This window comes from Spermophilus citellus (assembly GCF_964194105.1).
Source record: "Spermophilus citellus genome assembly, chromosome: 7".
NCBI lineage: Eukaryota > Metazoa > Chordata > Mammalia > Rodentia > Sciuridae > Spermophilus > Spermophilus citellus.
Genome location: NC_138188.1, coordinates 105,784,808 through 105,797,402, shown reverse-complemented (window position 1 = coordinate 105,797,402; position 12,595 = coordinate 105,784,808). Strand labels below are relative to the sequence as shown.

Genomic DNA, 12,595 nt, shown 5'->3' with positions numbered 1-12,595 from the left:
TCGTGTTCCTGGGGCACGAATGCTTCCATCTTAGGTCCGTGATCAGCTCTAGACTCAGGGTTGCCTGATCCAGCCGAGCAGGCTTAGAAGTAAGAACCAAAGCCTCAGATCTCTTCTGATCAAATCCTTTGCCTATATATATATATGTGTATATATATATATTTTTTTTTTCAGTTGGATTTTGTTTTCTTTTACTGAGTTTTAAGAGCCCTTCAGATACTCTTAATACAAGACATAATGTGGTTTGCAAAAAAAAAAAAAAATTTAAATAATGGGTTTGATAATATTTTAAAATGTACTTCTTAAAGTCATTTTAGTATTAACCTACTATATTTTCAAGGAAAATAAATTTGAAATTAGGTTTGTGACTGCCTTTATTTCACACAAGCTCTTGAATGTTTTTAGTTATGATATATATTATACTTACAGAAATGTATAATGTATACATATATATATTTTAAAAATAACGAATCATTCATAGAGGCGGCAGTTTCAACTGGTGATATGGAATGTGGGCTCTGAATCAGAAATCACAGTTTGAATCCTGGTGCTGTGAATCTTTAGACAGGTGCTTCCTGCCTCAGTGCCTTAAGTTTTTTCCTATAACAAAGAAAGTCAGAACAGTCCTGCCTCACTGGTCATTCTGAGGATTAAGTAGGTTAATTCTGCTGAGTGCTTAGACTAGCACATGCTTCTGGGAAAGTGTTTGGTATTAGTTCCTCTGTTATTTTTTTTTTCCACATTGCCACATTTTTATTTGGTCCAGTATGTTTTAACATGCACAACCTTATATACAACAAAATAAAAACCATCTCTAATCCTACCATCAGCACTTGTAAATCTTTTTGTTAATTTTATTTTTGATTAGCATGTATTATACATATTAATGGGTTAAGTATGATATTTGGTTACATGTACACTATGATCCCTTATCTACCCTTTCCCCTTCCCAGTCTCTGATAATCACTATGATACATTCAGATTGACTTTAAAACACACACACACACACACACACACACACACACACACACACACGAGAGAGAGAGAGAGAGAGAGAGAGAGAGAGAGAGAGAGAGAGAGAGAAGATATGGTACTTGTCTTTGGTGTCTGGCTTATTTCACTCAACATGATCTCTTACAGTTGCTAAACTATTTAAAGTGGAGACACCAAGAGGAGCTGCCTTCCTTCCCTGGCCTTATTCTTTGTTCTAAACAGCTTTCTCTTTTCCTTTGTGTCTATTAAGCTAACCTCTTGGTCTTTTCTAGCAATTTCTTTTGGTATTTAAATATCACTTTGGAACACTTGCTAATGCTTTATAAATTTGTGTAAAATAAAATACTTGGTGATAAAACAAAAGCACCCTACGGTTTTCAAAGATGTTACATTTATTTGTTGCTCATAAAGCAGAAGGTAGTCAATTCTCTTTCTATTATTGATTTTAGAAATAATATATTTTAATAATGTTGCATAATTTTATAATAATATTTTAGAAATGTAAGCTTACCTAAGCATGGCAAAACTATTTCATGATTAGAATTCACTTTCACTAAGCTATTTGCATGTTGTATAATTTATTTTTAGAATCTTTTTTTGTCTGCCAGTGTTACCTTATTAATTCAACTAATAGGCCAAGGCAGCATGCTAAATATGAACTATATTCTAGAAAAGAAGAAAGTGTGCTGAGGTGGAAAGAGCCTTGGATGCCTGCCTTTGCTATTTGCTAGCTTTGTGACACAAAAGGGGACATTTAATAATAATAATTATATTTCAAGCTACCATTAATTAAACACTTATTTTGTGCTAAAAGCTAAATAAAAAGAATACAAAATTAGGTTTTTATTCAGAAAAATGATGTCTAAGGCACTCAAAATGTCCAATTCATCAGAGGATGATTAAATTACTTACAGCAGCTACTAGAAGAGCCCATTATAGGGAATAATTCATCATAGAGGATTTTAATGTTGCTAATGGCAAGAACAAAATTAATGGCCCAAATACTTTTTATATGTTTTAAAGAAGTTCAATCAATAATAAACAAACTATTAAAATTTGTGTGTGGGGGGGAATAAAGGCTTTATAATCACTTAAAAACAGTTATTTACTAGAAACACCTGATTCTAGTCTCCAGCCAGGTCAGTACTAATGTTTTCTTGAATGATAGTGCTGATGAGAAAACCAGCCAGGAGGTGTCTGAAAGTGAGGTCCAGTTGCCCCTCACTGCTACTCCTGCGCACAGTGCCCTGCCGTGGTGACATTGTTCTCCAGGGTCCAGCTGCTCTTCTGCTGTACTTCCTCCTCTCTGGCCTGTGCACCCTGGCTTGACAACTCCGATGTTCATTCTTGCTAAGGTCTATTTGAGTTGCCTGGACTCGTTCCTGTGCTTGCTAACCTGTTGTGCTGACATTGGGCACTCATTTTAGCACAGGAATAGTTCAGTTTATCAGTTTGCATGGGATCACTTTTCCAGAGAGCTAAGTGAATGTAGAACACAGGCATTTATTTTGGAATGGTTTTGTACTTATGTTATCATTGTTAGATGCATGAAAATGATGAAAATTTTCATTTGTTCTAAATCTAGTTTATCATTGATAGAGCATGCATTTTAAAGGATAATTCAGAAATGCAAGGCTGATTAATTTTTTTTTTCTAATTTTATGTCTTTCTCCTGCTTGATTTTAGGACGAATAACTTTTACAGAACCAAATATCCAGAACGTGCCAAGGGATTTTGAGATCAAAATGCCAACACTAGTAGAGGAAAGCCCTCCTTCCCAGGCCCCAGGGAAAAGCCTGCTTCTCACCGGCAGGTAAGCTCTGTTTCTCTGTATTGGTATTAATACCCTTTTGTGAGTATGAATGGCAAAAATAGCCTCTTCTACAAAATAATGAAATGAGTTTAAATTTTGAGTTCTAGACATACCCATTTTTTCTAGGTGCTACCATTTTAAACCCTGAGTTTGTCTCTAGAAAAGCTATTTGATAGTGGGAGGCTGAAAACCCCGGCCATTAATTGAATCAACCAGCAGTTAATCTGACTTTCATTCAGATCCTGAAGGGAAGAGGTTAGCAATGCCAGCAGTACCTGCCCTGCCCTCCTGTACGCACATGATAGGAAGAAACAGCACTGATAGTTTATGAGATATGGTCAGAGATTTGTTGAGTTAATTTAGAGTCAGTTGTCTTAGAATTGGCTTGTGGAAAGGACTGTTTGTAGAAATGTCACACATCACACTTAATGTTAATCGAATATTTGCCAAAACCTGTTAAGTTTAAAAGTGAGTACAGGTTGGGTTGTTTTTAAGTTTCTTAAACAGAAATATTGACTGGACTGAAAAACTGGACCTTTCATATTTTTGAGATGCTTCATGTTCAGTTGATGATGTTGTTTGTACCACAGAGGACAAAATAAGAAGAGTTGCGTCCCAAACCCTGAACACCAGGCACAGATGGGCAAGAAAGCTGCAGACAGAGGGATGCCGTTTGCGGTGAGCATGCGCCATGCCTTCATCCCTTTTCCAGGTAATGGATTTTGAGCTTCTCATTGTCTGATCATTGCTGTGGGAATGTTTTCAAATCATTGAAGCTGTCCCTGGGACTCAGGGACATTGACCCCTTGTCGTTCCTCTCTGCAGTGGAGGTCATCAACCCAGGTTTTGCCAGGCTGATGGCTGTCGTTTATCATTGCCTTCATGATTTGCCCTCTGTGCAACTTCTTCTTCTGCTCAGTGGCAGCTGTCTGCTGAAATCATGGATTCTAAGGCCATCGAAAACTCTTTGCCGAATCCAGTGGATTTTGCCAGTCCTCATTCTCTTGCACTTCCCTGTAGCATTTGTTCCTGTTCATCAACTCTCTGCTTCCTGACTCTCTCTCCTCCTCTGACTTCTAAGAGCACAGATTTTATTGTTTTGGTCTCTCTGACTTGTTTGCTCCCATGTTTCTTCTCCCTTTCTGCCCACTGCTGCTTCCTGTGGCATGGGGTCACCCCCAGGCTGTCCTTATGCTGCCTGACCTCAGTCTCTGGCCATTGACCTATTTGTCATTAAGACATGTGGAAGTCCTGTGGAACTCCTGAGTCCTCCCGGCTTTTAGCATGCATGTTTACTCTTGATGTTTTGCAAGGTGGCCACCCCGGGTGAGTGTGATGAACCCTCTGAATTTATCTTCAATTCTGTCAGAAACTTGAGGTCCATAGGTGAACTTGAGGTCTGTGATAACACAACCTGCTTGGCAATTTTCAGTTTCATTTTTTAAGTATGATCTACCAGCGCACAAAGTTCAGACCTAACCAATGAAGTTTTTAGAGCTCTTTATTTGAGCTGATTGGTGATTTCTTATGGAGACATGCAGTCCTGAGTGTCTTCTTTTAGTTCAAGGACAGGAGTGTGGCTGGATTTAAAAGCATTGTTGCATGATAGGAATGTAGTGTGAGGCACATCAGAATTTGAAAATTTTTAGTAGCCACATTGGGAAGATTTCCCCAGTTCCAACATTTGAAATGAGCCTTTTCTTTTTATTTTGATCTGTTCACCATTTTTTTTCTCTGTGCTTAAATGGGATAATTTCTATTGACTGTTTGATGTTCACTGATCTTTTCTTCTATAGTGTCTAATCATTGTCACAGCTTTCTGGTCAATTTTACATTTCAGATATTGTATTTTTCACTTTAGAATTTTCAGTTGGTTCTTTTTGTAGTTTTTATAACTTCATTGCAATTCACTATTTCATCATTATGTTCTTTAAATTCCTGAATACATTTTAGATAGCTTTTAAAAATTCCATTATCTCTGATTTCTGGGTCACTTTTCTATTGATTGAATTCTCTCCTGCTCAGTTACTTTTACCTGGTTCTCCATATGTCTCTGATTTTTTGGTGTGTCTGGACATTATGGTTTCTACCTTGTTAACTCTTTGGATTTTGTAGTTTTCACTAATAGGATATACATTTGTTCTGGCGAGCAATATACTTTCAATCTTGAACATTTTGAGACTTTCCAAGTCTGCACTCAAGGGCTGTGTTAGCCTGGTTAATGAGGTGTGATCTTTCTAGGGTCTCTTCTTGGTGTTCAAGTAGTTCAGAAAGTCTCTCCATCTAGTCTGGTCAGAGCTTGGATTTCTCATTCCAGAGTGTGTGTCTTGACCAAGCAGTTCTTGCCAACCGTTATGCTATGGTGGTTCTTTCTTCAGGAATAATTATTTCTTCTTTCCTGGTTCCCTGTACTCTCCCAGCACAGTTTAATATTTGGCCCCAAATCCAAAGGCGTTCTTATGCACGTCTGGTGCTCTTTTTGTGCATAGTTCCTTTCTCTATGAATTCTCACCAATTCTAGTGCCTCACAAGCCCAAACTCTAGTCTGTTTCCTTAGCTCAGAAGGAATTGTTCTTTGTTTCAGCTCCAGGTCCTTCAGTACATCAGGGGAAATGTCTCCATTCAGAAACCTGAGACAGTTGTATGGCTCACCTCATGTCCCTCCCTTCTCTGTGCTAATAGTGGGGCAGTGCCTGTTGCTTAACCTCTCAGAATAATTATTTCATAGAAATAACTGCACCTAAGGGTATTCTGAATACCTTGCCAATATTTCTTTAGCAAATATAAGCTAATATGAATATGTAATCTTTTTTCCCCCTGTTGCAAAAATTAGCATTCCATTTATACTGTTGTCTGGGTTTTTCAATAAAAATTTTATGTTAGATTAAATTGTACATATCAGTAAAGAAATTTGAATTCGAGCTGGTTTATTCCATGTGTGGGTAATCTGTGCAGCAATCTGTGGGTTTGTTTGGTGAGTCACAGACCTGTTTAATTTTGATAGATATTGTCAAATTGTCATCATGAGAAGGTCAGCATTTTACTTCCTGGAAACATCTCAGTGTTTCTTTCTCTATAGCCAGAGTGTATTGTCCAAACTTCCATTTTTTTTGCAATTTAAGGGAAGAAAATTTGTTTTTGCTAGATTTAGTTTCAATTTCTCTTATTATGAATGAAGATAAACATTCTTTAATATGTTTAAAATTCTTTAGTTTTGATTATTTCTGTGAACTGTTTACTTGTATTTTGTCTGTTCTTGATCTGTAGCAACTCTTTTTTTTTTAATATGGCAGTGATTCTTTTATGATAGCAAAATTTAAAAAAATTTTTTTACCCTGATTTTATTTTATTTTTTTTAAAGGAGAGAGAGAGAGAGAGAGAGAGAGAGAGAGAGAGAGAGAGAGAGAATGAATCTTTTTTTTTTTTTTTTTTTTTTGTAGATGGACACAACACAATGCCTTTATTTTTATGTGGTGCCCCGTGCTAAGTGAGAGCTCTACCACTGAGCCACAATCCCAGCCCAACACTGCTTTTATTTTTTTATTTTGGTTTTGCTATGTATGTATGAGCCATTCATTTCTTCTCCATAGGTAAATTATCTTAATCCTTTTAATAACTCTTCCTTACTTATTGACCACTTGATGTTTTTCATTACATGTCTACTATTGAAGCAAAGTACATTTCTCTCCAGCCCACTTAATATATTCACTCATTAGACAGTTTCTCCATTAGTTAATTAATAATTAATTCAACAACTATTCTTCTTATGTACCAGAAACTGCAAATATTTCCATAGAATGAAAAGAAAATATAAGTCTTCTATTCATAAGGATCTAGTGCCATGTGAGTGAGGCATGAAAGAACCATTTTATATTGTGCCAGGTGCTATGGCAGCACTGAGGAAAGCACTGCTTTGTGCTTAGGGGACAGATGTCAGGGTAGCTTTACACATATTACATATACTTGAAAGCTAAACAGAAAAAAAATGATCTAATATACAGAACCAAATTGCATTATACTGAAAAAACTTTTGAACACATGAACTCAAAGTTCTAAATGAGAACTTGTATAGAGGTTATACAAAAAAACAAACAAACAGAAATCCTGGAAATGAAGGAAATTATAAACCAAATTAAAAACTCAAATGAGAGTATCACCAGTAGAGTACACCAATTAGAAGTCAGAGCATCAAACAACGAAGACAAAATATATCATCTCGAAAAGAGTTTTGTACTAGCTTTTTAAAGATCATTTCTATTTCAGGTGGCTTAATATTGGCTGCTGATTATTCTCAGCTTGAACTGAGAATCTTGGCTCATTTATCTCAAGATTATCGTCTCATTCATGTGTTAAACACTGGAGCTGATGTTTTCAGGAGCATCGCAGCAGAATGGAAGATGATGGACCCACAGTCTGTTGGAGATGATCTGAGGCAACAAGCAAAACAGGTGGTCCTGGTGGACATGTTTAATATAAATGGGAAGGATTTAGTGGTTCAAAAAATTTTAAGTGATTTTAATTATTTTCAGTTTAAGAACCATTTTTCTGTCTTTTCATCTTTCCAACCGTATTCAGTACTCATCTCATGGTATTCATTACACTTTCCTTTGTAAAAATAATAGAAAGAATGAGATAGACTAAGATCTGAGGCCACTCTGTGTCAGAATGGTTGTGTATTTAAGACCATAATATGGCTAGTCAGAGCACCTGGTATTTAGTACAAGCTCATTTAAAAGTGATGTATTTCATTGTGTTTATGGTTGTATGTTTTTATTTTATGGTTGTATTTTATATTTTAAATCTCTTTCTAGTCAGTAAATGTCCTGATATCAAGTTCCATATTTTCATTTTTACTTGCCTACAGCAAGGGGCTAAAATACATTGTATAGAAAGTGCTCTCAAATATTTTTTGAGAAAATTTGGCTGAGCTGTGGATTACAATTAATGACTGATTTTGTTTTAGCTTTTTGAGGACTGTAAACCTTCATGCTGACTTGTATTTTTGAAGTGGATCCATGCAAATTCCTACTCCTGCTTGAGAAGGTCAAGGCCACACTTACACACTTCCTAGCCTGTATCAACACTGACACTTCTTACCAAGTGCCCTGTGGGGCATCTGACCCATTTTCCAGGGAGCAGGATTGTTGGCTAAGAGGCATACCCCAGCTCTAAGGCCTTCTGTGTTCATTTTACATTTGCACTTTCAGTTACTTACTGCTGAAATGCTTACCAATCCATGAGTATCACTATCTTCATTTTGTGGATGAAGAAATAAAATACAAAGAGGTTAGATGGTTAGTGCAAGATTTATGTCTTGTGAATGGTGGAAGTAGGAGTGAACCCAGGCAGTAATTATTATCAATTAATAGCCATCAGAGTTTCTTTTTTTTTTTAAAGGTCTATCACACTTTTTTATTAGAGCATTATGATTATACATAATATTTGGGTTTATTTTGACAAAATCTTACATGCAAGGAATCTGATTCCCATCCCACACCGTTTTTTTTTTTATTGGTTGTTCACAACTTTACAAAGCTCTTGGCATATCATATTTCATACATTAGATTGAAGTGGGTTATGAACCCCCAATTTTACCACAAATGCAGATTGCAGAATCACGTCGGTTACACATCCACATTTTTACATAATGCCCTATTAGTAATTGTTGTATTCTGCTACCTTTCCTATCTCCTACTATCCCCCCTCCCCTCCCCTCCCATCTTCTCTCTCTACCCCATCTACTGTAATTCATTTCTCTCCTTGTTTATTTTCCCATTCCCCTCACAACCTCTTATATGTAATTTTGTATAGCAATGAGGGTCTCCCTTCATTTCCATGCAATTTCCCTTTTCTCTCCCTTTCCCTCCCATCTCATGTCTCCGTTTAATGTTAATCTTTTCTTCCTGCTCTTCCTCCCTGCTCTGTTCATAGTTGCTCTCATTATATCAAAGAAGACATTTGGTATTTGTTTGTTAGGGATTGGCTAGCTTCACTAAGCATAATCTGCTCTAGTGCCATCCATTTCCCTGCAAATTCTATGATTTTGTCATTTTTTATTGCTGCATAGTACTCCATTGTGTATAGATGCCACATTTTTTTTATCCATTCATCTATTTTAGGGCATCTGGGTTGGTTCCACAGTCTAGCTATTGTGAATTGTGCTGCTATGAACATCGATGTGGCAGTATCCCTGTAGCATGCTCTTTTAAGGTCTTCAGGGAATAGTCCGAGAAGGGCAATAGCAGGGTCAAATGGTGGTTCCCTTCCCATCTTTCCCAGGAATCTCCAAACTGCTTTCCAAATTGGCCGAACCAATTTGCAGTCCCACCAGCAATGTACAAGTGTACCCTTTTCTCCACATCCTCGCCAGCACTTGTTGTTGTTTGACTTCATAGTGGCTGCCAATCTTACTGGAGTGAGATGGTATCTTAGGGTGGTTTTGATTTGCATTTCATCAGAGTTTCTTTAGTGGCCTCACCTAGACCATTCTCCTGCACTGCTCCCCAATTTCCTCAGGAGTTTTTATTTGTTTTTAACTCAGACAAATTCTAAATTTGTGGGATTTCAGGAGGCTGTGAGTTGAGGAAGGTATTTATTTCCAGGAATTTCTGTTCACTTACTCTCTTCCTTTACTCATTCCAGCCCCTCAAAAAGTGATGTCAAAATGTAGTACAGATGTTCAGTGGATATTAGCCTCTGTGAATTTAAACCATCAAAGCAGATCTCATCATTTCTTTGATCCACCATGAAATAAAAAATTTACAAAAATTTTAATCCTAATGAATTCTGTATTTGCATTTTATATAGTTATGACTTTTAATTTGCTTTCTAAGTGTGATGACTCCTTTTCAGATTTGCTATGGAATCATTTATGGGATGGGAGCTAAATCTCTAGGAGAGCAGATGGGCATTAAAGAAGAAGATGCTGCTTGCTATATTGATTCCTTCAAGTCCAGGTACACAGGTGAGGATCTTGAGTGCTGATTCCCCTCTCTGCCACCTAGCTGACCATGTTAGATTAACTTAAATTAAAGTCAAGTTTTCATCAGACATTGTTAGGGGAAAATAACATTAACCTTACTTATGATTTTTTAATACAATATGCTTTTTTTTTCTTTCCATAAAAGGGACAGATACAGAATAGCAAAATACAGTTGCTGAATATGCTACTGTGTCATTGTGTTTGGGACTTGAGCTAGGGGCTTAGATAGCATTAGTTTGAAACAATAAGCCACGGATTAAATGTACTAGGAACTCAAAAATGTGATAGATTTCACTATGTCTATTGAAACCCATGAATGAAATGAAGGATGACTTTGGTTGTTAGTTATTTCTGTATTTTCTTTCTTAGGGATTAATCATTTCATGAAAGAGACAGTGAAGAATTGTAAAAGAGATGGCTTTGTTCAGACCATTTTGGGAAGGCGAAGGTACTTGCCAGGAATCAAAGACAACAACCCTTATCATAAAGCTCATGTATGTTGAAGTTTCTCTGATTTTTAACTTCATATTTCAATGACATGTATTTTTTCAACAAAGGCTAAGTATTACTAATGTCCCTTTTTAGGAATACTAGACTATTAATTGGATCTTTTGAATCAACAAGGGTAATCATTGATTTTATTGATGACTTCTGCATTGATAACTATAGAACTTTTCTTTTTTTTTTTTTAAAGAGAGAGTGAGAGAGGAGAGAGAGAGAGAGAGAGAGAGAGAGAGAGAGAGAGAGAGAGAGAGAGAGAATTTTTAATATTTATTTTTTAGTTCTCGGCGGACACAACATCTGCTATAGAACTTTTCTAACCTTATTCCTTTTATTGCTTCTGCTTGACTTCCTGGCTAGGACAATGTAAAATAGAAGTAGGGCAGTGTTCCAAAGAAGTGTGTTTGTCTCCTTTCATACTCAGAGGGAAAAATGTAAGCATATTACCCATGAATAGAGCTTTCCTTGACATTTTTAATGGTGCCTGCATCAGATAAAGGAAATGCTAATAGGCTTTAGATTCTGGGTCACAACTCTTCAACCCTCTGGTGTAGTACAAAAGATGTCACAGATAATACATGAATGAGTGAGGCTGTGTTCCAAGAAAAGTTTATCTGTAGAAATAGGAGGTGGTCTAGATTTGGTCTGCAGACCAGTTTGCTGATCCTTTTTTAAATTGTTGCTTCATTGATTATAATTTGCCTGTTTTTCCCTTCAGTTGTTTCCAGTATATTTTTCTTTCTGTCTGATTTTGACCATATTTTCTGCCCTGTGCCTAAGACTGTGTGGTTTTTAATTGTGTTTGTACTGTGGGGAGGGCTAATTGAGGCTTCCTGAATTTGTGGTTTGACATGTTTTGCTGACTTTGGAAAACTGTTAGACACTACTTTAACTACTGTTTCATCATATTCTTTTCTCTTTTTTTCTAGAACTCCTGTTATAAATTATAAGCTTATTTTTTTCAATCCCTTATGTTTCATATTCTTTGTTCTGTATTTTCCACATTTACATTTCATCATACTTTATTCTGAATTTTTAAATTTTTTAAATAAATGCATTCTGAATATTTTTAATTTAGTTTTCACTTCACTGATTGATTCATTGATGTGCTGTTTAAAACACCTATTGAGTGTTTATGTTATTTTAATGTTTTTAGTTCTAGAATTTGTTTTGTTCTCATTTTATGATATATCACCCTCTGATGAAAAGTTCAAATTTTTTTTCTTATGTCCTTGAATATATCAAACAGGATTATAGAGTTGACTAAGTTTGATAATAGTTGATCAACTGGTGAATCTCATATTCTTGTACTCTGTTCTTTTTGCCTTTTGTTTTTCTTAGTTTTCCATAAAAAGTTATATTGTCTTAATTTCTTATTGTCCTAGTTAGTTTGTATTGAGTGTTAAACATTGTATATTGGAAGATTGAGGAAGTAATTTATCTTGTTTGATGATTTTGCTTTCATTCAGAGAAAATGTATCATTGCTTCTTAGAAGCAGGAGGACCAGAAACCAACAATATAGGATTACCCTAGAGACAGAAATGATTTGAAGCAAAATGGCAGGGTCACACTGTTTTAATTTATCTTTTTTCCTTGAGTATTGGTTTGGGGTTGCAACCTGATGATTACCAGGTCCTTTTATACTTGTGGGGCCCTGAACTCAAATATTTGTTTCCTTAAAATCCTAAAGACTAAGAGTTCTGCTCAGCTTTTTAGCTTCTCAGGTTCTGCTTCTAGAATATTTTTGTTCCTCTGGGAGAAATGAGAGTCTCCAGTGCCAGGATCTCTTCCTTTTGTTTTCTTTCTTTCCTAGTTCTCTAGAGTCTAGATTTTTTTTTTTTTAACCTGCTTTTCATCTGACTCATTCAGAGAGGCTTTTTCTGACTACCTTTTTCAGCAGAGATACTGTCAGTGGGAGGATTGGTCTTAATGGCCAAGTCTTCCATTTCCAGAAGACCACATTTTTTTATGTAGATAAAAAAATACTGGTAATGAAAGCATTGAACTTTGTGGGACCCAGCCCAAACTGCCAAGTTTCCTTAATTTGGAAGAGAATCAGAGAAGTAACAATGCCATAAAGTATATATTATTTGTTTCTGTGTTTGCTTAGTGAAATCATCCCCAGAATTTCAGTGGGTTAAATCAAGAAGGTTTATTGTGCATTCATGTTACAGTTTGGCTCCATGTTGATCATGGCTTTGCTCCACATTTTCTTCATTCTGGAAGTCTTTACCTGGGATATACCCCCTTTTTTGTGTGTGTGGTAGTGTTGTGTGTCAGTCTCACATTTCATTGGCCAAAACTA

At 36.2% G+C, this 12,595-nt stretch overlaps 1 protein-coding gene across 1 annotated transcript in view; it reads left to right on the top strand.

Moving 5' to 3' along the window:
* POLQ (DNA polymerase theta) overlaps window positions 1-12,595 on the top strand; it is a 124,606-nt gene that overhangs the window by 108,705 nt on the left and 3,306 nt on the right. Inside the window, exons 23-27 of the mRNA XM_081301337.1 lie at window positions 2,680-2,806; window positions 3,397-3,518; window positions 7,070-7,254; window positions 9,659-9,770; window positions 10,158-10,282. Coding sequence (XP_081157463.1) covers window positions 2,680-2,806; window positions 3,397-3,518; window positions 7,070-7,254; window positions 9,659-9,770; window positions 10,158-10,282 — 671 coding nt within the window. The remainder of the gene's footprint in view (window positions 1-2,679; window positions 2,807-3,396; window positions 3,519-7,069; window positions 7,255-9,658; window positions 9,771-10,157; window positions 10,283-12,595) is intronic.